General features: G+C 42.1%; 4 protein-coding genes across 4 annotated transcripts; 2 read left to right on the forward strand and 2 right to left on the reverse strand.

Moving 5' to 3' along the window:
• Positions 1-7,761: 7,761 nt before the first annotated feature.
• LOC115557335 (green-sensitive opsin) lies at positions 7,762-9,629 on the reverse strand. The gene is made up of 5 exons (XM_030375091.1): positions 9,193-9,629; positions 8,841-9,009; positions 8,515-8,680; positions 8,129-8,368; positions 7,762-8,011 (listed from the first exon to the last, which is right to left on the reverse strand). Exons 1-5 carry the CDS (start codon positions 9,578-9,580, stop codon positions 7,904-7,906), a joined length of 1,071 nt encoding a protein of 356 aa, XP_030230951.1. The 5' UTR covers positions 9,581-9,629; the 3' UTR covers positions 7,762-7,903.
• Positions 9,630-15,462: 5,833 nt separating this feature from the next.
• LOC115557337 (green-sensitive opsin) lies at positions 15,463-18,103 on the forward strand. The gene is made up of 5 exons (XM_030375093.1): positions 15,463-15,921; positions 16,224-16,392; positions 16,497-16,662; positions 16,936-17,175; positions 17,500-18,103. The coding sequence occupies exons 1-5, from the start codon at positions 15,549-15,551 to the stop codon at positions 17,593-17,595; spliced, it is 1,044 nt and encodes a 347-aa protein (XP_030230953.1). The 5' UTR covers positions 15,463-15,548; the 3' UTR covers positions 17,596-18,103.
• Positions 18,104-19,582: 1,479 nt separating this feature from the next.
• On the forward strand, positions 19,583-21,677 carry LOC115557336 (green-sensitive opsin). The gene is made up of 5 exons (XM_030375092.1): positions 19,583-19,996; positions 20,177-20,345; positions 20,506-20,671; positions 20,818-21,057; positions 21,176-21,677. The coding sequence occupies exons 1-5, from the start codon at positions 19,630-19,632 to the stop codon at positions 21,281-21,283; spliced, it is 1,050 nt and encodes a 349-aa protein (XP_030230952.1). The 5' UTR covers positions 19,583-19,629; the 3' UTR covers positions 21,284-21,677.
• A 1,206-nt stretch (positions 21,678-22,883) lies between these two features.
• synprb (synaptoporin b) lies at positions 22,884-26,747 on the reverse strand. Its single transcript, XM_030375094.1, has 5 exons — positions 26,652-26,747; positions 25,455-25,579; positions 25,018-25,216; positions 24,710-24,901; positions 22,884-24,605 (listed from the first exon to the last, which is right to left on the reverse strand). The coding sequence occupies exons 1-5, from the start codon at positions 26,673-26,675 to the stop codon at positions 24,225-24,227; spliced, it is 921 nt and encodes a 306-aa protein (XP_030230954.1). The 5' UTR covers positions 26,676-26,747; the 3' UTR covers positions 22,884-24,224.
• Positions 26,748-27,593: the final 846 nt, after the last annotated feature.

Here is a 27,593-nt window from a genome sequence, read left to right on the forward strand (position 1 = left end):
AAGAGCAGTGAAGTGAAGCTTCGGTATCTCTGGAGGCATTCCTGTAGAAAATGAAAGAAAGAAATCTGAATCGCTTTCATTTACCTCAAGTCCACACTGCCCCCTAGAGAACACAGAGCGAAAAACAGGAAAGGAGGAAAACAATGTTTACCATCATTTAGCCGACGCTTTTATCCAAAGTGACTTAAAGAGTGAGCGTTCAGAGACGCTCATTAAGGAGCATGTAGAGGTGAGGCATTTTGCTCAAAGATGCCTACAATTAGGTTGCAAATATCCGTAATCGGACCTAGTAACTTTCGTTTGCATGTGAAAGACTTCTCACCTTTTAACACTCCCCTCTCATAGCTTTCTTAACAGAGTGTGCAGTCTGGTGCAGTTAGTTATTATGCATCCATTACCCCGCCCTCCACGTCCTTTTCAGACGCTTACAGTAAGTTATGGCAGAATTGAGCAGGGTTAATAATTTGTGCAGCCACTTCCAGATCTGCATTGCGTTCCAGCATTTGGCTGGAGATCAGCTGATCTGTGATGTTCAGATAAGTAAGATCCTGTCTTTTCACAGATGGAGAATGGTTAATAATTGTAATAGCCAGATACGGAAACAGGCCTGTTCGGCCCAGAGGAGGTGGACACGCCTCCTTCCCTCTGGACATCCAATGTGACATATGGAGACAGCCGTCAATCATAGCAGAGCTCCCCTATTGTTGATGGAACAGAGATGACATGGCCAAGATGAAGTCATGCCAGGTCTGACCTGTGGCAAGGAACGAAATTTCAGGCCACCCTTCAGGTAGCCACCACTAACATAATGGTGCTCACAGTCACCCATGTACACAGAACACAAAAAGCACATTTTTGGTATATTTATTCGGGATATTTATTTTCTAAAGATTCTCAAAAGTGGCATATTCTCCGTTGAACAGCATGATAGTTGTGTAAGCATTATTTAATTTATTTTTTACAAACGATTAGCATATTATGATACCACGGCACGCCATCTACAGTATGAGATAGAGATCAGCAGGCCAACTTAACGGTGTACAGGCTTTTTTGAACATTTCTTTCCTACGAAAATACGCCCCCTTGTGGCTGTTAAATAGAATACAAAGTTAAAGATACCCAGAGCTGTGATCAGCCACATACTCGGGCAACACACAGCAGGCCTCACCAGCACCCCCCAGTGCTGCTGTATGAGAATAACTACCCTCCACTGCCCTAATGCTAAAAAATATCTATATGTTGTCACTGTAACATTTGACTTTAGAACCGTCAATTTGCTAATGTCGGCCTGCTGTCTGATAGGCAAGATACAGGAAAAATGTAAAAATGCAAATATCTCACATGTAAATATTCAGATGACTAGCGGGAAAATGTTTGGCTATTAACTCATACATTGAAAAACATTAAACAAAATCAATAAAATAATATAATCAAATTCAGAAAGCATGCAGGTCATTCGATATGCATCCAGTTTGGTCACTTTTATGCATTAGGCCTGCTACAATCATAGTTGTTCAGCTTTAGTCGTGCAGTTTTAAGGTAGTTACCTACCTTCCTACCTTTAAAAGGCTAATTCTCTGCAGTAGTGTTAATCGCTAGCCTCGCCGTTAACCGAGATGCTAATCCCAGTTAGTTTAGTGTGACTGTGGGCACGCGGGACACATCCAATTTGTCTAGTTTATTTTAGCTTTCTCCCCAGAAGCTTATCGACGCCTCCAAGCTGCTACACCAATCCCATTTGGGGCTCAGCGTGGTGGGCCACATGCTCAGAATATGTCCGATGAAAACGATTTTTATTACCCTATTCAAATCGAACGAAACATGACCGTCATGTAGGCCTATATGCAAAGTGGTAGATAGATAAATGCGGAAATCGATTCCTAGGATGTGTTATAAAGAGCTATTCTGGTATGGATATCATTTTAATGTTAGATATTTGTCTTTCGTTTTATTTTTGTTTTTTTCCCGAAATATCTGTGATATACCGTCAAAGTGGCAAGAAATGACATGTAATGTCATCTTTTGACCATCTTTTCAATGTGTTTATTTATTGCAATGCATGAATAATATCTATTTCTGCTTAAAGGAAGAGTTTGTCAAAGGTAGGGTTATATGAAATATAAATCGAATGGGTTAAAATGCCTTATGCGTTAAAATATCGCCAGACCAACCATAAGAAGAACCTGGATGTGTGCTATTTAATTACACTCGAATCAGTGTCAACGGAGAGTGGATAATAAGGAGAAGTAACAACATGTCACAATAAATCATAGGAGGTAGTGCTGGGACCGCAGGGGGGATAAAATGGCCCTCTATAAAAACAAAACAAGCAAGTATACCATTTAATAATGACCTTACGACTCTTCTGACCCCTTGCGTCCGTGTGGAGGTGCAGTGAGCAACTTCAAACTCGGATCGGATTGAGAGTGACAGGTGCCATGTCCGACACATGCTCGTAGCTTGAGCTCCGCATTAGGCACGAGGTGGGAATCCAATTTGTTAGGCTTTATAGATTAAGGGGGGGAGGAGTGGTGAACAAACCCCCTCCTCGTTAACAGCATGTCGGGGAACATTTTGTACATTAAGCGGATAGAGTGAAGCTCCTTGGCGGGAAATCCCCCTCGGAGACGTTGACGTATTAACCAAGATCTATTGACAAATGTTGCATACTTGCCCTTTGCTAACATCTCTCTCTCTCTCTCTCTCTCTCTCTCTCTCTCTCTCTCTCTCTCTCTCTCTCTCTCTCTCTCTCTCTCTCTCTCTCTCTCTCTCTCTCTCTCTCTCTCTCTCTCTCTCTCTCTCTCTCTCTCTCTCTCTCTCTCTCTCTCTCTCTCTCTCTCTCTCTCTCTCTCTCTCTCTCTCTCTCTCTCTCTCAAGCCCTCTGTTGCTCTCTCTCAGGCACTCTCTTGCTCTCTCTCTCTCTCTCTCTCTCTCTCTCTCTCTCTCTCTCTCTCTCGCTCTCTCAAGCCCTCTGTTGCTCTCTCTCAGGCACTCTCTTGCTCTCTCTCTCTCTCTCTCTCTCTCTCTCTCTCTCTCTCTCTCTCTCTCTCTCTCTCTCTCTCTCTCTCTCTCTCTCTCTCTCTCTCTCTCTCTCTCTCTCTCTCTCTCTCTCTCTCTCTCGCTCTCTCAAGCCCTCTGTTGCTCTCTCTCAGGCACTCTCTTGCTCTCTCTCTCTCTCTCTCTCTCTCTCTCTCTCTCTCTCTCTCTCTCTCTCTCTCTCTCTCTCTCTCTCTCTCTCTCTCTCTCTCGCTCTCTCAAGCCCTCTGTTGCTCTCTCTCAGGCACTCTCTTGCTCTCTCTCTCTCTCTCTCTCTCTCTCTCTCTCTCTCTCTCTCTCTCTCTCTCTCTCTCTCTCTCTCTCTCTCTCTCTCTCTCTCTCTCTCTCTCTCAGGCTCTCTCTCTCTCTCTCTCTCTCTCTCTCTCTGTCTCTCGCAGGCAATATCGCTTGTCATCGCAACACCACATCGCATTCACCTCCATTTTGAAAGCAAAGGAGCATTGGTATGTTAGTTATTGTTACGTAATCAATCATCCAATGATAAAGAGTCATTATCTGGAGACTTCATGTTTGAAACTGCCGAAGCTTTTCTCCTCCTAGGAACAGAGTTTCCATTAGCCTAGCTTATGGTATATTTATGTTGCTGCAGGATTTTACAGGACTGCTGTAAAACTCTCTTCAGTGTCTTCTCAATATGACAATATATTCTCCAAAAATCCCATAATGCATTCGGATGTAAAAGCTCTATAAAGTATATGAAAGGGCTGTTTTACATTTACAGCCCTCCATGTCTTTGGAGTTGGGAATTGTAAGTTATGTTAAATTCATAAGTTTAACATGCAAAATTCACTTACGAAATTCACTTGCGAAATTCATTCATAAGTTATGCATATTGCCTATGCTAAAAAAGTATATATACCAATAAATACACACATATTCTAATTAATAAATATTTATTACAATGAGTTAATATAGGCTACAACAGGGATTTTATCATATATGGCTTCAAAAATAACGAAAGTGGTTTTAGTATGTTATCCCCCAGTTAGTTCTTAACTTTATTGTGAGCGTTATCTGGTTAGGGAAAATAAAAGGTTGTTGAGTGGGCCTATGAGATTTGTTCAACGCAGATTATTAACCCATCAACGAATGTAAGAGGGAAGCCAAAATTGGTTCTAAATAATAAAGTGAGTTTAATTTGTGTTGTGGCTTTTCGCCCTCAAAGTACTAATAGTTACTAGTTAAGTAGTTAAGTATAAGTGAATAGAATCATCTTCTCTCTATGATAAAATATCCTCACTACGGGCCAGAAATTCCCAACGGTAGCCACTTGTTTCAAACCCAGAGCATCAGAAGCCTGGCCGGCAACCAATCAGCAAGGTAGGCCTTTCAGTGCACTCAAGGGGATCAACCAAGCAACTCCTCTCCCCCCTCCCCCCTCCGTGATTAATTATTCCAAACAAGATTCATCGGTTGATTTTCAGATATGCACTTGAAGGCTCCTCGTTCAATACTTAATAAAGGGATTACCTTCGATGACTTAAAATAGTGTTTACTGAACTAACTTTATAGCAACACACAGGGTCTGACACATAGGCCTCTATGCTCAGTGAAGGCCTTAACCGAGAACTGAGTTCTCACGGTTAGCATAAACAAAGGTCAAAGTACCTGCCTTGTCATAGCGCCACACCCATTTTGATTTCATCCAATCCCAAAACAACAAAAAACAATAACGAAAGGAATAGGGCGTTGCTTTTCTTGTTCACACACATACTATTAATTCTAACTGTCTTTTCGTAATTATTCAACTTTATCTTCGGGAAACAATGCTGCATGATCTCTGTTTTAACCAACGTTTCCTAAACTTGTTATTTGTTTGACATGCTGACCACGGGGAAGTGTTAGATTAATTTAGCAGTGATCATTTCATGGAGTAATTGAGTTTGAGAGTCTATCGGTTGTTCAAGTAATCACATCACAAGACTGGAACGTTCTAATGAAGTAAGCACAGGAGGTCATGTAACCACGTCAACCTGTGTTTGACGGATCATAAAGGGATTACCGTAGGTATGGCAAACACTGGTAATTGTAAGTTAGTGAACTGAATGCAATAAAGATTCAACATCAATCAATACACAAACAACACAAATCAAGAGTTTACAGTTGAACAATACCACGGAAAATTATACCAATCGAACATGAACACAATCTATCACAGTGGTTCTCAACCTTTTTTGAGCAAACGCCCCCCTGACCTTACCCTGATCCTCTGGCGCCCAATATCCCCCCCCCCCCCAATAAAAAAATTAAATAAACTAACAACCCCACTCACACTCGTGTTACAGTACATTGAGGTGTCAATGCATTGTTTTTCATTGATTTTGCGCTGGTCCCTAATAGCAATGAATGCCCTCTGAGTCGGTTTGGTGAAAAAAAAATATATATATATTCAGGAATATTCATGACATGCAAATGTCTCACCTCTGATTGGCTGACAGCACTGTCCATCGCTGTAATAAACCCAATTAAACTTCCAGATCGTCACAGGGTGGGGAGAGAGAGAGAGAGAGAGAGAGAGAGAGAGAGAGAGAGAGAGAGAGAGAGAGAGAGAGAGAGAGAGAGAGAGAGAGAGAGAGAGAGAGAGAGAGAGAGAGAGAGAGAGAGAGAGAGAGAGAGAGAGAGAGAGAGAGAGAGAGAGAGAGAGAGAGAGAGAGAGAGAGAGAGAGAGAGAGAGAGAGAGAGAGAGAGAGAGAGAGAGAGAGAGAGCTTGGGTTATGTTTATCAGCGATAGAGATCATGACGATAGCTCATGTAACGAGAGTCTGGGCGTGTGCAGGACCGAACCGCACTGTATGACCACTGTTACACTGCGCATAGACAGTAAAAAGTAGCTGAGACGGTAGAGGGGTTAGAAACCAATAAATGGAAAAAAAAGAAAAATGATTATTATTCTTTTTTTTTTTTTTAATGGGAAAAAAAAATCACGTTACCAGCGGCCCCCTGAGTTGTGCGAACGCCCCCGGTACCGCCCCCGTTGAGAAACCATGATCTATCATGAACGCATAACATAAATTACTTGCACAATGTGAATTGAAATATGCTACAATGTAGGCCATGTCTCAAATAGTTAAATGTATGTTTTGCAGAATGCGTGCTGACACATTGATCTGTGTAACACGTGAGGAAATGTGTCCCAGATACAGCCGTGCTGGGACGCCTTCCACATGTGTCCCACTAGAAAACCTCCCGTCCCATTCTGAGCCTCCTGACCAGCTGCCTCCCAGCCTGCACGCATTCATCCGTTTAAAACCAGGTTAGATGCGTCCAAACTTAAAGGATAGCGTCCTAATGAAATTACACCTTCGGACAGCATCCACTTGAGGCAATTAAATGGCCTCACCTTGATGGGCAGCGGTCCCACGCCAAACGTAAAGAGTGCTCAGTTACTGCAAGCCGGTGACGCTCGCAAAAGGCAGTATTTGTTCACCATTTAAAAGAGCGCCTTCCGCTCAGACACCATTTCCAAAATAACCTTTTTTCTTCATAAAACATTGACATTTCTGATCGTATTATATTGAGGAAGTGTTATCGTGTCTTATCATAGATGAATGGGGGGAGGTACATTTAGGCATTTCTTGAATCTCATGGGCGGGGTCACAGTCAAACGGTGAAACGAAACTATCAAATAAATTGTAAAACTTAAACACACGCCTATACTCTTCCTTCCTATGTTTGTTCTCATTGGCTGAATCATGTGGTTGCTAGAAAATCGAGGTGTGAAACCAGGGGTGTAATCCATTTAGGATTATATTCCACCCAGGCTCTGACCTCTACAGTAGTAGAGAGGGGATTTATCAAAGCTAAGTTCAATCTCTGGATGGACTGGAACATGAAGACGACAAACTACAAGTTAGGGTCAGACGGCCACCAAAGATTGAGTGTGCGACTTTTAAATAAGTGATATTGTTTGACACTTGAAGTGATGTTATTCCCAGTACACCATACTTCCAGTGAAGACATGTTTTTTCGTTTTGGGTGTTGGTGACTATATCTGGCCTGCTCTGGTTTCTATGGCCTAATGCCGATGCATACTTCCTGATCTTCTCTTCATGTGGGCTGTGTTTGTCAGTGTAGTAAAAGTATACAGGGTAAAATAATAAACACAAAGTAGAAAAGGAAAAGACCCTGGTGTCTATCGTCTTCTGGAGAGAAGCCCATGCCACCTGAATAGTTGATAGCACCAGCGGCTGAAGTAAAGAGGACATGACAACAAAATCATATGCAGCATACATTTATTCATATACCTATGTCTAAGTGTTTTAGTCAATTATAAAATACAAGATGACAACATCCATGAAATAATTGTCGTACTTCCCACCAAAAAATATACATTTGTTTGTTCCTGAAAGCGTACAGTATTGATATTAACAGTATTGATGTGTGTTCCCATCAACTTGAAAATACTTTTTTCGAGAGAACACCAAGACATTGTCTTTAGATCTCAGAAAACCATCTTTCAGGAAATGCCATTTCCTGCCATGATGGCCTAATGTAGGTGAATGACTCCCTGACCTGCGGCCGAGTCTGAGCTTGACCACACACCCACGCACACACCCACGCACACACCCCCCCCCCCCCCCAACACACACACACACACACACACACACACACACACATCGATCGCAATGAACAGCTGATGCGGTCCAGACTGTTCTCTTGGGTCACATTGGAGTGAATGGATGCTATCAGGTGTCCTGTTTTTTCCTCAGATATGATGAGTTCGGTTCAACCCATGGAAAGAGTAATTCCAACCAAAGTAGCACGGAGAAGAATGTCCAGAGATTGTAAAAATGTCTTTGCATTCAGAAACCACAAACCAGAAAAGCACACTGTTTTCAGGTTATCTTTACGAGGCTGTGGACACACTGGAGACTTCTGTCTTGCTGCCAGACACTGAGGACTCATCATCCACGGCGCTTCCCATTCCAATGGTGCTGAGCATGCAGTTACGGAACTGGAATGAGACAAAAGCATACATTTGTTTACCGTACAACATACGTCAGGTTACAGGGTTGTAGAACCTGGAACCGAAAAGGGAAAGTGGACCGGATGATGTGGGCGATCAACCCACCTGCTTGTTGAACAGTACATAGATGACGGGGTTGTACAGCGCTGAGCTCTTTGCAAAGAAGGCAGGGACGGCCATGCCGAGGGCAGTGAAACTCATGCCCTTGTTGAAGAAGATAATGGCGGTCAGGGTGGCATACGGGGTCCATGCCACCAAGAAGCCAAGGACCATCAGGATGCACATGCGGGTCACTTCCTTCTCAGCCTTCTGGGTGGAGGCAGACTCCTGCTGCTGGGCTGCAGCCTATATATGGTGGAAGAGAACAGATGAGGATAACCGTTAATACAACATTGAAATAAGGTGCTTTAAAGTTACTTGGTTTTCCACTAAGAAATGGTTGCCACGTATTAGTACAATTCCAACACACGTTTTGGATACAGGTCACTTACAGCTTTGACGGTCAGCACAAGGCTTCCGTAGGTGAAGCAGATGAGGAAGACTGGAACGAGGAAGTGGACAGTAAACATGTAGATGACGAATGACTCGTTGTTGTAGCCTTCAGCCAGGGTGTAGTAGTCTGGTCCACAGGAGCACTGCATGCCCTCTGGGAGGTACCTGGGGGAGATTTATTATTTTGTGAGGTTAATCATTGATCAGGATATCAGCAACCATTATGTTGATATTTAATCGAAAAAAAAATTGCTTCAATAAACGGGAACAATTCTTCAATATCATCGGCACGTTCTTCCATTTTTACACACGTGATGTGACATACCTGGACCATCCGAACAGCGGTGGGCCGGCGCAAGCGAAAGCCATGATCCAGGTGAAAGCAACTCCGGCACCGGCGTGGGTGTTGGTGAACTTAAAGCTTCCCATGGGTTTGCAGACCACAATGTATCTCTCCACAGCCAGGACCACCAGGGACCACAGAGCTACTTCACCTGGAGAAGAAAAGCGGGGGGAATGGATCAGGATTCACTTGACTCTGTACTGTTGTTGCATCAATTGTGATATGCATGTTAAAGCTTTACAGTAAAGTTAATAATCAGCGATCGAAAAAAGCAGGGTTAGAAAGCAATGACGACGAATGCCAAATCAAGGCAGGAAGAGGTTCTGGTCTTTACCTCCTAGCGTAGCCATGAATCCCTCCACGGCGCACGCGGTCGCTCCCAGGATGAAGTAGCCGTTGATGGCAGATGTGATGGTGATGGTGAAGCCGAAGCAGCACATGATGAGACCAGCCACAGCCAGGTTGACCAGGATGAAGTTCAGGGGTTGTTGGAGCTTCTTGTTCTGGAAGGTGACCAGCAACGTGAGAGCGTTGATGGGGGTTCCGGTGCAGATCAGGAAGAACATGTAGACAGCCAACATCTTGAACATGATCGGATCGGCAAGATAGTACTGCTGGTATTCGAAGGGGCTTCGTACAATCCCAGTCCTGTTGGACATGGGGATGTAGAAGTTCTTTCCTTCTGTGCCGTTAGGCTCATTGTGTCCACTGTCCCAGCCCATCTCTAGCAACTCCAAGCAACCGTCTTGATCGACTCCACCAGTGAAGGCCGGTTGGGAGGTTTTATACCTTCCTACTCAGCCTTAAACTGGTAAACGTTAGATTACTGGGGGATTGGGAGGTGGGCTTGCGTCAAAAAGAGGTGGATAATTAATCTTAACACCTGAAAGAAAATGCACGCGTCCCTCTATCCCTGTGTGCTACTTTCTACCTAAGTCCCCGACCATAATCCTGGTTTGAGGTCGTTGACCTACAAACATTAGGTCAGGTGCAGAGGCGTCGTCAGCCCCTTTTTACTGGGGCACGTGCCCCAGTAAAAGTCTCCAGTGCCCCAGTAAAATTCCATTGATCATTATTAAATTCATCTGCAGAAGCGCCGCTCTCGCTATGGAATCGGCAGGATTCATCAAGTGCATCTCCTGCTGCCTCTGGAGTCTTCAGTCGAGCCTGCCTCTTACCAGCCAATCAAAAAACGAAAGGGGCTACATAAAAGCCAATCAGAAAATACCCCTACTGTATCTGGGTAAGATTTAACGCAACAACCAATGAAAAAAATCAGTTATTTACGGATTCGTCCACGTGACTCTTCTGAATGTTTCAGTGGTAAAGTGTGTCAAGTATGACCAAGTGTTTCTTTCTGTTCAATAGTCTAGATAGAACTTTATCAATCCCCTGTAGGAGAAATTTGTTAATAAAACAATAATGGTAAAAAAAATAAGGAATCTCCCACTTCCGGCTTCCATCAAAGAGAACCATACTAATTCACGCAATAGCGTTGATGCAAATCTAGCATTAAAGGTTAATTTAAGGAAGTTCTCTCCAGTCACGCTGAAACTAGTTTGCTAGTAGTAGCGCTTTAATTTGCAGCGTAAGAGAATTCTGAGAAATCTGAAGGCTGACAAAATTCTCAGAATTCTGACACTGCCGCTGCTGAACTGTGTGAATAAATAAAGGGAACTGAAAGAAGACGTGTGGTTTTGATGTACCGTGAATTCCAGCTGAAAGTGGAACATTGCTGCCATCAGGGGAAATTAATGTAACCTAGGCATATTGTAAGTAGCTTTCAATTCCTTGTTTTTTTGTTGATCATGTTTCGTTGGAAACCACGGGAGCTGGAAACAGCCCAGAGTAAGTCATCTCCTTTTTTAACGTTACAACAAATTCACAACTTGTTTGACACAAACAATGACTACTTGATTGCTGTTAAAGAATGTTGCCCATATAATTAGCACCAGTTTTTCAATACTGAGCGTCTGTAGCCTGTAGTTTTATAGCACACACACACACACACACACACACACACACACACACACACACACACACACACACACACACACACCATGCGTGCACGCACACACGCGGAAAATGAATAATGAATGAAAAATTGTCTGTATTCAAAACTTGAAGTTTTAGTGGACAAAAACTTCCTTAACACAAAAAAGGAAATGATGGATATACAGGGTGTTTTTAACATACTGGATCCAACAATGTTCCCAACACTGACACAGATAATTCAGATCATTGCACTCACAATTCCTGTAAACAGTTGTAGTTGTGAGCGATCTTTCAGTGTGTCGAGAAGGCTCCACACCTGGCTTAGGTCCACCATGGGGCAAGGAAGGCTTCACCAACTTTCTCTTTTGTCCATTGAAAAGGAGCAACTATGCAAAGTGAGTCAAAGCCACGTTATTGACCGCTTTGCCACCATGAAGGCGCGGCGATACAGCTTAATAGTGAAAAAATTATCATTTAAAAAGGCTCTATGCAGTAGTGTATGGCCTTATTTAGTTTAATTTAAGAGCTTTGATGATTCTATAACATTTTCCAGGTTGATTGGTGGCAATGAGCCACCTCACCTTAAGTCAGAAATTCTATTAGTTTTAAACCTTGTTTCTTGCCTTTTTAGTACATGTCGTTCTGGCAAAATTATGCTGTTTCCACACAGCTTCTAAATAAATATAGATGTGTAGACTTCTCCTGATAAAGAGGTGAAGGTCATAAAGAGACTTTTTGTTTATTTGTCAGTTACCTTATTTGTAAATCTTTGAGATGTGTATGTGTTTAAATAAATATAATTGTACGGTACTCATGAATCCATCTTTGCGTCTTTACCTTTACCAGTGCTTTAATATAGCCTACAGTATGACAGTGACAATGATTTTGAAGCTCGTACATAACCTTCTGTATCCATCTATTTCATATTGTGCACACGTAAAAAAAAAAAATTTGGCAGTTGGGGGCCTGTGCCCCAGTAAAACTCTAGGTCTAGCAACGCCCCTGGTCAGGTGTAGTGTGGAGTGCAGTTGAAAATATGTTTTAATAAAGTTTAAGATGAGAAGAATTGGTTAAAAGTTTAAAGATTAAATGGAGTCATCATACGAGCCATTTAAAAAGGTAAAATAGCTGGAACTGTGGTAAATATGAACAGAACAAGATGAAAGATTGAATAAAGAGCAGCAACAACTGTTAATAAGTGATATCCGACAATTACGACTAAGGGGGAACTGTCTTCTAGACTAGAGGCATCAGCATTGGTGTGTTATTACTTTTGGATCAAATGTTCAGCTAATGATTCAAAAATATAGATTAGCTGAATTTAGTGATGCAGTTTAAACATATTAAAAGGGAGGTTTATAAGGAGAGCAATAGTATTGTAATATGGATGTTAAATGATGGCTAAGGCATAAAAGTGATTTGGCAGAATAAAGGATAGGCCTAGTGGTATAACTGGTATTGGCCTGTAGTGGGCAAATTTCCCAACATAAGAGCAAAGTGTCACACATGTAGGAGATTGAACCATTACAAAATGTTTTGCAGCAACAGATGCCAGAAGCCAGGGTTCCAACTGATTAGGGACATCTAGGTCCCCCCCCCTTTATGACATCCCGAGGAGGTCCATCGATAGTTTACCATCTGGTTAACCAATACTATGGTGTTAATGAGGGGTGGAGCTGTTCTCAGCATCTTAGAAGTCCTTGCTTTTTTTGGACTTCAGAGCTCTTTTAGAGAGGGCAAACTCCCTTCTGAGGCCTCGGATGACTGTATGTTAGGCCTCAGATTATTGTACGCTTGTTAGTATGTTTATTGTTTGTTTGAGGTATGTTATGTTAAAAGTTCGGATGACTCTTTGTTCCTACTCAGTTCAGACAGAAAAGATTGACGTGGTCAAGAAATTCTCAGCACACGTCCTATCTACACATTGAGTGGTCAATGCAACAACCAATCAAGTTGATGAGGTCTGAGCTAATGATGGGTTCCTGAATCCTCGGACGCCAGCCTTCCGAGTCGGAAGTCGGGAATTCTTTATTTTTTTGTGTTTGAGATTTATTTTCTTTGTATTTGTACCACGTTGGTCATTTTAATGTTGATTATAAATGCTCTTACACACTTGATTACATTGCTACTTTATTCCGGCCATCAATTTATGCATTGCACGGTCTTGCTGTGCGTGCAATACAATGTAAAGTTGTGTTGTTTGTTTTCGGAATGGTTTCGCTAATGAGGCAAATATAGCTAACAATGACTAGCCAATTTCATGACACAATCACAAAGACGAACGGGAATGCTATGAATGCTCCGCAACTCGGAAGGCTGGCGTCCGAGGATTCGGCAACACACCATATGTCCGACCCTCTATGGGTGACGTCATTACGTACCCGTATTCTACCAATGCCCGATAGACCTCTGAAGAATAAGTCCCTCCTCCGAGGCTCCAGTTCCATCGTTCAAATGTCTATGGGAATCAACATGGGTTTTTGAATGATCGTACATAACAAACTCTCTAGCTGCTCACGTTTTGAACTACACACTTTTTCCATTTAGATTCCACTTGGGTTTTGGATTGTCGCGGTGCCGCAAGTAGTAAACGTTTATAAATTGTACTTTAACAGCACCGACAATCCAGAACCCATGTGGAATCTAGATGGAAAGAGTGTTTAGTTCAAAAACGTGAGCAGCTTTTACTTCTTCGCCACCTACAGAGTTGTTTATGTACAATCATTCAAAAACCCCATGTTGTTTCCCATAGACATTTAACCGATGGAACCAGGAGCCTCGGAGGCGGGACTTATTCTTCAGAGGTCTATATAGTGAGGATTTACCTGGGTCAATCAGTACCTGTAGGCGTGGTTTATTTACCGTTCCGCCCATACCAATATAGACTGAACTTTACCTAGCTTTCGGGAGACGCTTCATGAACCACCTCTAGAGTGCAGACCTGTTTACTTTGTATCTCTGAATTTGAATAAAACATGTGTTGAACATTTACATTCTACCTTTTTTGATATTAGGAATACTGAGTTTTTAGCAGCCTAATTGCAACCTACCACAAGGCGAAAGGGAGAATTTTGATGGTATAAAAATGTATTTTAATGAATTGTACTATATTTTTTTGAACAAACAATTTATTAATATTTGAATACTACAATATGCTGATTCTTCAATTATAATTATTTTTAACCATCATTGAAACATCATGCCAACCTCTCGCTCTTGCTCTCGCTCTCTCATTGACGTCAATGGGAGGCTAATTCTATCCCTTAACTACAAGCAGGTGAAATCCAGGCAGAATCTCTTTTTAGGCCTACGTTCACACCGCTAAGTCGCCCCGGTGGTGTCGCATTATGACCGTTTGCCTCCCGACGCCATCTGGACGTATAGCTTAAACGTTCCTGTTTCTTCTTGATTGGATTCACCTTAATTACTGAAGTTTAACCTGTGATGTCGGAGGTGGAATAAAGCTCGCCTATTCGCGGGCACTGCACACAGTGCACTCGCTAACGACTCCTCTCTTGATCTCCCTTAACCTTCGTAGAATGTTGGCTTTGGTCAACGTCATAAATATTTACAGTTTATCCCAATGAATAACATTGCAACCATGCAATGTTAAATTATGTTGCTTATTTAGTTTTGACAATGAAATCAATAAGTTAATTTAAAGATAGCAATCTGACCAATCCAGATTGTGATATACTGCCCCCTAATGGCGATGCAGAAAAACAAATGTGAATCTTTCTACATGGGTTAGCAACCACCCGCTACATAAAACTGAATAATTTATCGAAATTTATTGAGCTTAATTGATCGGATAAATTAATTTATTCATATATAATATATAAACGAATATATATATATATATATATATATTCATATATCTTAGCCTCACATTATTATACACTAATGTTTATGTATACAAACACCCGCACTCTAAGGTCCTCCTCTTCCATTCAACTCACTGTACCACCCGCCCTCCTGGTCACCATGGGGTCCAGGGCATTCAGCCGATCTGCCCCCCACCTCTGGAACACCCTCCCACCTGACATCCGGAACTCTGACACTCTCTCCACTTTTAAGTCCCGTCTAAAAACACGTCTTTTTAAACTGACATATTCAATCTAATTCATTGTCTCCCACCCATTTCACCCCACCTCTGTAAATTGTTTCAATGTATCTTGTTCTTGTGTTTTTTATGATTGTTGATTTTGTTTTTGTTTTTAAACATTGCCCTGTAAGGTGACCGTGCGTGCTATGAAAGGCGCCATCAAATAAAATTAATTATTATTATTATTATTATTATTATTATATTTAAAGTTTATTTTCATTATAAGTAAAACTTGCAGTTGAGGACAATTCAAATATCAACTAATATTTAACCAGTCTTTAGTCTGGTTATTTTACTTTAGCGTGAAAGTCTACGTTACAGACCTTGCTCTGTGCACCCCAGAGCAACACCTCAACTGGCAGCTTAATCCATTGACGACGAGCCAAACGATTAAGCATTCCAATCCCTTTATCTTGTGTTAAGATCTTCTGTACCATCAGCAATTACTACCAACTTCCTCCCTAAACTAATTTGAAGGTGGGATCAATGGGATATATAAATCAAATGCTCTGATACAGCCAGCATTCTCCGAGGTGGACCTACTCTCGTAGCGCCCACAGACACCATACAACAGGGACTACATCAAGAGAATGAGGATGGAGGCTAACGGAACAGAAGGGAAGAACTTCTACATCCCCATGTCCAACAGGACTGGGCTTGTACGAAGCCCCTTCGAATACCAGCAGTACTATCTTGCCGATCCCATCATGTTCAAGATGTTGGCTGTCTACATGTTCTTCCTGATCTGCACCGGAACCCCCATCAACGCTCTCACGTTGCTGGTCACCTTCCAGAACAAGAAGCTCCAACAACCCCTGAACTTCATCCTGGTCAACCTGGCTGTGGCTGGTCTCATCATGTGCTGCTTCGGCTTCACCATCACCATCACATCTGCCCTCAGCGGCTACTTCATCCTGGGAGCGACCGCGTGCGCTGTGGAGGGATTCATGGCTACGCTAGGAGGTAAAGACCAGAACCTCTTCCTGCCTTGCTTTGGCATAAGTTGTCTCTCTCTCATTGTCTTGGAGCTAGAACTTGTAATGGCTATCTCCACAGGGACGATAAAGTATGAAATGGTCTAGACACCTGAATCTATCTCAGCGTCACAAGGTGCAGTTAATGATTCAAAGCTATGTTTATAGTTTAGACACTGGCAAAGTAAGAGCACTAGGTATGTTGGCCTGCAAGCGTCATGCATGGCTACTGGTTTATAAACCAGTCAATTGCAACCGTTTCTTTTCTTATATTCAACTCTCGCATACCAGGTGAAGTAGCTCTGTGGTCCCTGGTGGTCCTGGCTGTGGAGAGATACATTGTAGTCTGCAAACCCATGGGAAGCTTCAAGTTCACCAACACCCACGCCGGTGCCGGAGTTGCTTTCACCTGGATCATGGCCTTTGCTTGCGCCGGCCCTCCACTCTTCGGATGGTCCAGGTATTTATGAAACAATGGCCCCTTGTTCTAGTCATAGTGATATGACCAGAGAGACCGTGTGTTGGTATATTTTATTCTGATGAATCTTTCCTGCTGTCCCCCAGGTACCTCCCAGAGGGCATGCAGTGCTCCTGTGGACCAGACTACTACACCCTGGCTGAAGGCTACAACAACGAGTCATACGTCATCTACATGTTTACTGTCCACTTCCTCGTTCCAGTCTTCCTCATCTGCTTCACCTACGGAAGCCTTGTGCTGACCGTCAAAGCTGTAAGTGAATTTATTTAACAAGTTAAGCCTCTTCTATATCCTAAGGGATTTTCTCTATGCTAGCTACAATGGCAGTGCTAGTCTGATCCCTTATGTGTAGCTAATATATATAGGTTCATTTATAGGGAACATCACTAGTCTCATTGCGAAAACATATTAAATAACCTTTATACCTTCAACTTAACAATCAATTGAGCAAACCGAAACATTGTGAAACTGGAAACTCATTTATCTTAACGTGATCCTTCTTTCTTTCGCCACAAATCAATATAGGCTGCAGCCCAACAGCAGGACTCTGCCTCCACCCAGAAGGCTGAGAAGGAAGTGACCCGCATGTGCATCCTGATGGTGGTAGGCTTCCTGGTGGCATGGACCCCATATGCCTCGCTGGCCGCCTGGATCTTCTTCAACAGGGGAGCCAGTTTCACTGCCGTCGGCATGGCCGTCCCTGCCTTCTTTGCAAAGAGCTCAGCGCTGTTCAACGCCGTCATCTATGTTCTGTTCAACAAGCAGGTAGGTTGTTTCACACTTGACGATGCTCCATGGTTTTCTTATGGGCCTATTGCACAGACCTGTGACCAGTAATCTATCTCAATTCCATAGGTCCATATCCTTATATGAGTACTTCTCAAACACACAAAGTTTTTAAACATATCTTTGTCTCTCTATAGATCTCTTCTAGTCGGTTGCAGTTACACTAGCTGAACTTTAACCATTCATCATTTATGTACTCAAAACTCAATTACCTTGAGAACTGCTTTGGGTGTTTGTTTTCACAGTCCTGAACCTCAGCTGCCTGCAACTTTAATGTGAACCATTTTCTCCTCTCCATTCCAGTTCCGTAACTGCATGCTCAGCACTATTGGAATGGGCGGTGCGGTGGATGATGAGTCCTCAGTCTCAAGCAAGACAGAAGTCTCCTCTGTGGCATAGAGATCTGCTGTCTCCCACGTATAAAGACACTTATGAATCTCTGGACCCTCTCCTTCTTCATCCCTTCCTATTTCTACACCACTCTCTACCTGGACTCAATCAAGTTCTTCTATGGACATTGCCAGTTTTTTGTTTTTTTTCCATCGATTGACTTTCGCAATGGTTAAAAATTCTCTGATGCGCCATGGTCACATGGTCGCAGTGTATGCCCTGTGTTTGGTTCTGTGAGACAACTTGCAAAGGTTTCTTTCCTCTTTGGAGTTCAGATGAAGTGTTTGAGTTTGTGTGATGCAATGTGTTACTTTTAAAATCCTAAGGTTACTCTTTATTCTGTCAAACTAACCCTCATCACTGGCAACACATTTTTGTGTGAACGGATATGTGGTATGATCTACCGGAAGACTTTTTTTTTTCTATCTGTGAGTCTTTATGGATGTGGATCCATTGCTGTACATTTTATAAATATTGAAAGCTAGACATAGCTAAATAAATGCAAGCATGAAAATGATATGGTGTGTTTACTGATTGATTTAATAATGGCATTGCCACTACCAAAGATCCAGCTAACACTATCACATGATAGCAATATATGTACGATAATCAATGTAACTACATGTGCTACTTTGGGACATGGTTAACATTACAGTTTTCTCCTTTGTTTACGCACAAAAAATTGAACAATGCACAAAATTCGGAAAACTCAAAGCTCATGTATCAACAACAAGACTCCAGACTGCTAAGCACAATTCCATTGTTTTCTCTATATAGAAATTCTAAATCACATTTTTGCAAAAGCCTAACCACAAATCGAATAATTAGGCACACTTGGTTCACCTGGAAATCACTGGCCTTAAAAATGCCACACCTAATTACCAATTAGTCTCACTTCTCACTTGTTCAAACTCAACTGGCAAAAAACACTTCAATCATGTGTCAGAGCATGAAAAAGGCCTCAGGCCTTCTACCATTCTGTCAAACTTTTGACTGCTAAGAAAGACTGTGAGCCAGAGAACACTAGAGGGAAAGAGAGAGTGAGCAACAGAACAGGCTAGAGCAAACAAGAGAGAAAGATAGAAAAAAGAGAACAAGCGGGATGGAGGGAGAGAGAGATAGAGGGAGATGGGAAGAGAAAGAGAGAGAAAGGGAGAGAGTGGAGATAGAGATAGAGAAAGAAAGTTGGAGAGAGAGAAAAGTCGAGACAGAGAGAGAGAGTGAGAGAAAGAGAGCGATAGTATCCACAGTAGGTTAAGTCATAGGTAAGCCTGTCTAAAGTCACTCACTTTTAAAGCACATTAAGAGCTCCACACATCGCCGGGGACACCTAAAGGCTTAGAGAAAGACTTCTCAGAGAGCACAGTTAACCTACCCATCACCAAACCTCCTACCGTAAGGTGCTAATAAAGAACTGATAGATGTAGTATTCAAAGAACACTGCATGACGCAGGACATAGAAGGGGCTCTCCTACACATCTACGCCCCGCCTTACTGTACAATAACAGGATAAGCCGTTGTGGTGTATCCCTTGCATAATGCACACCTTTCACCAATGGAATTTTCACTGGCCATTGTATATACAGTAACTCCTAGATAAATGGTCAATCTGTGTTTTGCCTTCTCATTCTGAGGATTTTAGGTAGTGGGTAACGTACTAGTGATGAATTAGGTGATTAGAATGTAGATTTAGACTTAGCGGATGGATAGAGGGATAAACTGATTTTCCGGGCTTTTATGGTCAACGTAGATGGATATGAATCTAAGAAGGTAAATATTGGTGAGTTTTAAATTGTAAGGTCGGAAAGTAACTGGTGGACTGGGACTCCAGTTGCTGCAAAGGTATTATGGAGGTTTGACTTTGGAAACTAGACTAATTATGTTTAAGTCAACAGCGCACTACCTGTCTTTAAGACCACTTAAACTGGCAATCCTCCGATAATCTAATTTGATCACTTTGAGTGTGGGGCTGAGGTATATAAAGGGTCTGGACTCGGGACGAACCTTGTGCTTCTACCAGTCAGGTACAGAGACCATCTAAAGATGGAGGCCAACGGAACAGAGGGAAAGAACTTCTACATCCCCATGTCCAACAGGACTGGGATTGTACGAAGCCCCTTCGAATACCAGCAGTACTATCTTGCCGATCCGATCCTGTTCAAGATGTTGGCTGTCTACATGTTCTTCCTGATCTGCACAGGAACCCCCATCAACGCTCTCACGTTGCTGGTCACCTTCCAGAACAAGAAGCTCCAACAACCCCTGAACTTCATCCTGGTCAACCTGGCTGTGGCTGGTCTCATTATGTGCTGCTTCGGCTTCACCATCACCATCACATCTGCCATCAACGGCTACTTCATCCTGGGAGCGACCGCGTGCGCCGTGGAGGGATTCATGGCTACGCTAGGAGGTAAAGACCAGAACCACTTCCTGCCTTGATTTGGCATTCGTCGTCATTGCTTTCTAACCCTGCTTTTTTCGATCGCTGATTATTAACTTTACTGTAAAGCTTTAACATGCATATCACAATTGATGCAACAACAGTACAACAAGTGAATCCTGATCCATTCCCCCCGCTTTTCTTCTCCAGGTGAAGTAGCTCTGTGGTCCCTGGTTGTCCTGGCTGTGGAGAGATACATTGTGGTCTGCAAACCCATGGGAAGCTTCAAGTTCACCAACACCCACGCCGGTGCCGGAGTTGCTTTCACCTGGATCATGGCTTTCGCTTGCGCCGGCCCACCGCTGTTCGGATGGTCCAGGTATGTGACATCACGTGTGTAAAAATGGAAGAACGTGCAGATGATATTGAAGAATTGTTCCCGTTTATTGAAGCAATTTTTTTTTCGATTAAATATCAACATAATGGTTGCTGATATCCTGATCAATGATTAACCTCACAAAATAATAAATCTCCCCCAGGTACCTCCCAGAGGGCATGCAGTGCTCCTGTGGACCAGACTACTACACCCTGGCTGAAGGCTACAACAACGAGTCATTCGTCATCTACATGTTTACTGTCCACTTCCTCGTTCCAGTCTTCCTCATCTGCTTCACCTACGGAAGCCTTGTGCTGACCGTCAAAGCTGTAAGTGACCTGTATCCAAAACGTGTGTTGGAATTGTACTAATACGTGGCAACCATTTCTTAGTGGAAAACCAAGTAACTTTAAAGCACCTTATTTCAATGTTGTATTAACGGTTATCCTCATCTGTTCTCTTCCACCATATATAGGCTGCAGCCCAGCAGCAGGAGTCTGCCTCCACCCAGAAGGCTGAGAAGGAAGTGACCCGCATGTGCATCCTGATGGTCCTTGGCTTCTTGGTGGCATGGACCCCGTATGCCACCCTGACCGCCATTATCTTCTTCAACAAGGGCATGAGTTTCACAGCCCTCGGCATGGCCGTCCCTGCCTTCTTTGCAAAGAGCTCAGCGCTGTACAACCCCGTCATCTATGTGCTGTTCAACAAGCAGGTGGGTTGATCGCCCACATCATCCGGTCCACTTTCCCTTTTCGGTTCCAGGTTCTACAACCCTGTAACCTGACGTATGTTGTACGGTAAACAAATGTATGCTTTTTGTCTCATTCCAGTTCCGTAACTGCATGCTCAGCACCATTGGAATGGGAAGCGCCGTGGATGATGAGTCCTCAGTGTCTGGCAGCAAGACAGAAGTCTCCAGTGTGTCCACAGCCTCGTAAAGATAACCTGAAAACAGTGTGCTTTTCTGGTTTTGTTATGACTTTAAATTGTTTCATCTGTCTTAACTATCGCCAAATGAACACATTGAGAACATTTCTTGTGAGTAATGAATGGACTTTCATTTTCAATGGACTTTCAAACATTTGCGAGCTGAATGAGAACCACACCGAGTGAGTGAGTGAATGTGTGAGTTTATGAGCATTACATCATTGGAAATGGTTACTATAGTGTGGTCTTTCCACGTTCCACTCATCCATTCATTAAGCATCAGGCATTTGAATATGTTCATGTAATTATATCGTTGACAACAACTTCACGGTTTGAACAAAATGTCACTTGTATATATTTTATAAATAAGAAAAAATAGTAGCTAATAAATTATTGCATGCAAAACTTGTTTATTATGTGTTGATTTTTGTACCTACAAAGGTAGGCCTACTTTGATGCAACAAAACATATACCCATAACCATTATTTCTTACAATATCAGCAACTGAAAGGCCAGCTCGGCCAGTCATGATCTGTTATGAGCAGATTCTGATGTAACAAGTTAGGCCAAAGTGCAAACCTTACCACTGAGGCAGCTTTTATTTGTATAAATACACTGCGCATAATGAATTTAGGCACGAGGGTCAACTGGTGACAGGTGATAAGTTAGCTTGTTCTCCCCAGACGCTACAGGTAGTCTTTTCCTACGAAGGAATCGGACATATAGCGCCCCCCTTTGGAAATAAATAATAATTGCAAGAAAAAACACTTGACCGTATATCGACGTTTGAGGGAAGCGTTTCGTGTTGCCTTCTTCTCTGGAAACTGTTGATGTGGATGGTGAGAGCGCAAGCCTTCTAAATGTAGCCTGCTGTGATGAAATGCAAATGCGTGCCCGCCTCATTATCTTTCCGAACGCGGCTCTGCCACGTAACCCCCCATTTCCCTTGATAGGATGACTGTAATTGCTATATTCGGGATATGCCCACACACTATAATTTCCTATATGTCCCCACGCGTTCAGCTGGGTGCAGGGTATGGTGACCATCGAATGCAAACATATTGCCTTTTGTTTGAAAGGATAACGTCGCGAACATGAGGTTAACCAAGGTGAGAGAAGTCACATCGTCTTCATAACTAATAATATATATTTCTTTACCAAGCGTTTATTTTCATATTTTAGCATTTACCCTCTAAATGAGTCCCAGCAGATGTGTAGTTTGGAAGACGGCCTCTTCATTATAGGCCTCGTGATCGCCCGCATTCCCGTAGCCAGCTATGAGGTCACCGAGGTTTGGCAAATATGTCAAGGGGTGATTGCCATTCAGACAAAGTGTGATGTTTATGCAAAGCTGTCGTCTTGTCAGTAGTATATTTGTTATCTTCATGCATTCCACGGGCAAACAAAGTTATTCGTGGTCATTTGCCTCCCTCTAATTGATATACGATGCAACTGCATCATAGGAAATTGTGCTTTCGTTATTTGGAACTGCTGTGGTTGGATATCTTTCTCCCATGGTGGTAGTGGCGGTGAGGTTTTGGTATATTGGTATTTGTATTGGAGGAGGGAAGTATTCACAATAGATGTTACAATGAAGCAAGGTAGACTATACATTTTCAACACACATTCATGTATTCTTTGATCAGCTCCTCAAACTACACATCTTAGACAGTGGGTAACAGACAGGTCAGCAATGTTAACGATCTTTAATAAACATTAAAATTTGGATATTGGAAGTAACTGCAATGGCCCAAATAAGCAACATAATATGTATACTATATACTGTATGCTAAAACTAAGAAAAAATTACTCTACATTGAAATCCAATTTCTTCGCTTATTGAGCACCTGTATCATTACACATTAGAAGATCATTGTTTTTTTTCCTTGACATGATAATGTAGGTATAGTAGGCTATCAATATATTTACACTGTTTTTTTTTTTTTTACAGATGTAGCTTACAATAGGCTACATCTAAATTGCGGCCTACAGAGACTCAAATTATAGCTCTTAAATATTAGCTACACCGTTTAGCACCTATACTTTGTTTTAAAATAAACATATTTTAGAATTGGCAAGAAGAAGATACATGATCATATCTTACATGGTGCATTGACACTGATGGGGTCAATGAAAACCTTTCCCGTCTACTTCATGTTTGTTATCAGAATAAAAGAGTCCCCAGAACAATAATAATTTCTACAAAATTGGCCACATGCAAAACAACAACATTTATAATCACTTTTATTATTCAAATAAATAAATATAGCTGTCAGTAGCGGTTGACTCGCCTACCTACCAATGTATCCCTTTTCAATGCAGTTCTATGGTCTTATTTGCTGTTCAAAACACAATCACCATAACAATAGTGTGTTAGCTTGCAAGTATCACAACAATTATTTTGTTTACCATTTCAGGCCTCATGTGCCAATTATGGCAGAAATTAATAAATAACTAATATGGAATCCCTAATCTAATCCAAGATAATGTGTCAGATTAGGCTGAAAGCGAATCCCTACATGATTTATTCATCACTTCCCGTTTGGATATAGTTGAGGCTATATCTGCTTGCAAGTGTTAGATATATCAGATGAATGAGAATGGTCACGTTTAAATTATGGTGAAAAGAAAGCAACAGCTTTTAATAAACAATTGTTCAGGTATTAAATATGAGGAAATCTATCCTTTCACCAATCTCAACCATTCACTAATTTGTTTGTTGTGTATTATTTACTTATGGACCTTTAAATGTGAAGATGTAAATCCTGGATAATGTTGGATGTCAACAGAGAAATGAATCTGTTAACACGACCAACATCCCAAGAGTACATGAGTACTAAGACTAGTATAGGCTACCAAGTTGGGTGTCATTGTGTCACCATAATGCCCAGGAAATGGCCTCTCATTTTGGCACCGATCTGTTTGGCAGTCCACCATCTCCCAATCTAACACCTAAATCTTGTCAACAATTATCACCGGGCCTTTGGAGTTGGTGGGGCTTCCCTGGCTGTACGCCATCGGGGGGCCGAGTCGAGTCTGGGGCAAGCTTAAACTTTGAACTGGTTGATTGAGGCTACCTTGTCTGTAGATTTGCGGGTCAAGACTTCCCTCAGACAGAGCAATACTCTGCTGTCTGTAAAGCTGTCGGCGGTCATCACTGTCTGCCGTCTGGTCGAAGCTGCTCTCACTGTACAGACGCTGCCTCATGCTGTTGGCGCGTTTCCCAGAAGCACTCCTGGTCGGGTATCTCTGACCTGTCTTATACCAGCCGGTCTCCTTGTAGACAAACCAAATATTCCCAGCCCATAGGGTTAAGTTGACAAAGCCAAACACCTAAAACAGAGTGGACAGAGTACATCTTTTAAGTTCAATTCAACGATAAGTGCTCTCATCGATGATGCCCTGCCATGTTCTCTGTTTGGACCACGGCTACTCACCACTGATGTGTTCAGACGGGACCAGACGGGCTCATGGGTGACCGCGCATATGTTGGTCTGGGCTCGGCAGGCATTGATGAGCAGGAGCACCTGGGTTGGGTCTGTGGCCGTCTTGATGTCGGACAGAACCTTTGCCCAAGAGCAAGTACTGACAAGCCACGCCAAGGAGAAAACCACTGTGATGATGAAATCCTGTTCGGCAAGATTGAAAGAGAGATGACGCACACGTTTGTTAATTTTCTACTCCTTTGTTTTCTTCAGGAATATTTTAGAGGTTAAACCTGTGTTTAAAAAGCTCCTTCACTGACCACCAGGGGGCCTCTGTTATTCTCTCGGTATTTGTTCTGGTAGAAGATGTAGACGATTGTGGCCAACAGGGAGTACAGGAAGGCAAGTACCCCGACGGTCAAATAAAACTGAGCGGAAGGGGAAGAATCTCCTGTTAAGAAGAGGGTCTCTTGTCGATTCTTCTCACACAGGGGAGCTTGGAAATGGACCTGTTGTAGTCTACAAGAGAGAGGAAGAGTCAGTATGATGTTCTTCTTTTACTGGGGAAGGAATATTAGAAGTACTGCGTAGGCATGGGCATAAGATCCCTTCAGGACAGGGTCCAACTTTAAGTAATCCTGAAATTTCCCAAAACTAATAAATATTATTGGGTAAAAATGTCATAATCCGTCGGTGAGTATAATTTTCTGCAAATAATATCAGTATATTGTACTGTACTCTTACTATCTTATCTTACCTAAAAGGATAACCAAAATCAACATTGATGCTGAGGTTGCTCTGTTTCCTGTCTGCACAGTCCACTCTAACCTCCAGGTGACCAGTGTAGCCCCCACATGTTGCAAAAGCACAGATGGCAAAAATCTGTGAAACAAACAAACATGGAGTGGTGATTTCTTGTGAAGTGGTTTCGGAAAAAGGTGTTACAAATATTTCTCAGAAAATAATCTCTCGACAAATGACCGTAGGGGGTATACTAAATTGAACACAAAAAACAACAACGACTGTTAGTCTCCAACAAAAGGAAGAGCCCTGATCATTTGAAGGGGGTTTGAAAAACCTTAGCTTGGTCAAAAAATAGGATGCATCGACGTTTAGGAAAACATACTTTATATGGATGCCAAATCCAATATTACGAATCTGCTAGGTGACATTTTATACATTTATCCATTATTCATGTTTACCATTAAAATGTATAACTGAGCTTTATTCAGCGTCATTTATTTGTCATATTTTGCAGTCCTATTAACCACTTTATTCCCTGGACCTCCTCCTGTTTGCCGTAGTTCTGTGTGTAGATCTGCCCTTTATCCAAATCCAAAGTGAGTCATCACACAGTGATCCCTCACATCATAGAGAAAGTGACATTTTAAATCTCACTGAACATTTGATGAAAACAAAACCCTCTCTACCCCTCGCATGGAAAATCCATACCGATTCAGGCTGGAAAGGGCAGTTCATGTTCCATACCACTTCTTAGCCATCAATAAATTACCAATCTCAGGATCCAAGGTTCATAATGAGTTTTGGAAAACAAAACATGAATAATTGAAAAGATGGGAAGAGCTACTTGCTGGGAACCAGAGGGTGGTCACAGTAGTACAGAGACGGGGCTTGAAGAGACACTATACACACACACAGCCCCTTTTCTCTCTATCTCTCCCCTTCTTTCCATGCCCCTCTGTCTCTCTATCTCTCTCTCTCTCTGCCCCTCTGGCTCTGTCTCTCTCGAAACAACATCATATGGGAGAAAACAAAACAATACAGCACTTATTGAATAAAAAATAATCGGTCCCTCAAATTTACAGCATTAGAAAAAACAAACAACTATTTAAAATGAACTAAAATAATGCTACATACATGTAGTTATTTGAGAACTTAATCAACGAGTGATCAGACATATGCACAACATGAGAGATATAGACGTAACACTTACCGGAGCAAAAATTACCATGCACATTTAAAAACCACAGCGCAAGTTTCAACTCCACGCGGTGTTCAAACAGCTTTTCATCCCACTGTTGCTATGTCACTGGAGTGCAAGGTGAAGAGAGTGAGAGTATTGTTAGTGGGAGGGCAGAGTGGGCATCGATCTGGTTTTGGGAGGAGATTTGGTGTGTAATTGTATCTCTGTTGGCTTTATCAGTGGGCACGTCTTACTCTGTGTACACCCCCTACCTATGAATCGATCGTATTTATGTAATTATGTATCTATGCATCTATGTATATACTATGTGTATGGGCCTATCTATCAATATAGGCCTATCTCTATCTATATCTATCTATCTATCTATCTATCTATCTATCTATCTATCTATCTATCTATCTATCTATCTATCTCTCTCTCTCTCTCTCTCTCTCTCTCTCTCTCTCTCTCTCTCTCTCTCTCTCTCTCTCTCTCTCTCTCTCTCTCTCTATCTATCTATCTATCTATCTATCTATCTATCTATCTATCTATCTATCTATCTATCTATCTATCTATCTATCTATCTATCTATCTATCTATCTTTCTATCACTATCTATCACTATCTATCTCTTTCTATCCATCCATCCATCCTACCATCTTGTATTCCCTGTTGCATTGTCTTTCCAATTTCAAGAGTAGTTAAATCGGCCATGAATTTAGCATGTGGAGCTCCAGCAGTCCCTGACCCGGCCCCTGTCTCTATTCTCGTGCTTGTGGACAATTGATCAGTCATAGCGAGTCGTAATCACAGTAATTACTGCATAATGAGGGCCTTTTTATTCGTCCTGTTTTGTTTTTTTCACCCAGCTGGGTCATGGCTGAATAGCTGGCTTTTTTTCTAAATATGTTAATATGACTTCAGTCAGTTGTAGGCTTTTTTATAATGATGTTTCAATTAATTTTGCGATTCA

This window comes from Gadus morhua, chromosome 13 (genome assembly GCF_902167405.1).
Source record: "Gadus morhua chromosome 13, gadMor3.0, whole genome shotgun sequence".
Classification (NCBI taxonomy): Eukaryota; Metazoa; Chordata; class Actinopteri; order Gadiformes; family Gadidae; genus Gadus; species Gadus morhua.

Coding starts and splice junctions, on each gene's coding strand:
- synprb (XM_030375094.1), bottom strand. CDS start 26,675: ATGTGCATGGTAATTTTTGCTCCG. Junction 24,902..25,017: donor ATAACAGAGGCCCCCTGGTG/GTCAGTGAAGGA, acceptor CTTGCCGAACAG/GATTTCATCATCACAGTGGT. Junction 24,606..24,709: donor CCCGTCTGAACACATCAGTG/GTGAGTAGCCGT, acceptor ACTCTGTTTTAG/GTGTTTGGCTTTGTCAACTT.
- LOC115557336 (XM_030375092.1), top strand. CDS start 19,630: ATGGAGGCCAACGGAACAGAGGGAAAGAACTTCTACATCCCCATGTCC. Junction 20,346..20,505: donor CCGCTGTTCGGATGGTCCAG/GTATGTGACATC, acceptor AATCTCCCCCAG/GTACCTCCCAGAGGGCATGC. Junction 21,058..21,175: donor ATGTGCTGTTCAACAAGCAG/GTGGGTTGATCG, acceptor GTCTCATTCCAG/TTCCGTAACTGCATGCTCAG.
- LOC115557335 (XM_030375091.1), bottom strand. CDS start 9,580: ATGGGCTGGGACAGTGGACACAATGAGCCTAACGGCACAGAAGGAAAG. Junction 9,010..9,192: donor ATTCATGGCTACGCTAGGAG/GTAAAGACCAGA, acceptor TTTCTTCTCCAG/GTGAAGTAGCTCTGTGGTCC. Junction 8,681..8,840: donor CCGCTGTTCGGATGGTCCAG/GTATGTCACATC, acceptor AATCTCCCCCAG/GTACCTCCCAGAGGGCATGC.
- LOC115557337 (XM_030375093.1), top strand. CDS start 15,549: ATGAGGATGGAGGCTAACGGAACAGAAGGGAAGAACTTCTACATCCCC. Junction 16,393..16,496: donor CCACTCTTCGGATGGTCCAG/GTATTTATGAAA, acceptor GCTGTCCCCCAG/GTACCTCCCAGAGGGCATGC. Junction 16,663..16,935: donor TTGTGCTGACCGTCAAAGCT/GTAAGTGAATTT, acceptor AAATCAATATAG/GCTGCAGCCCAACAGCAGGA.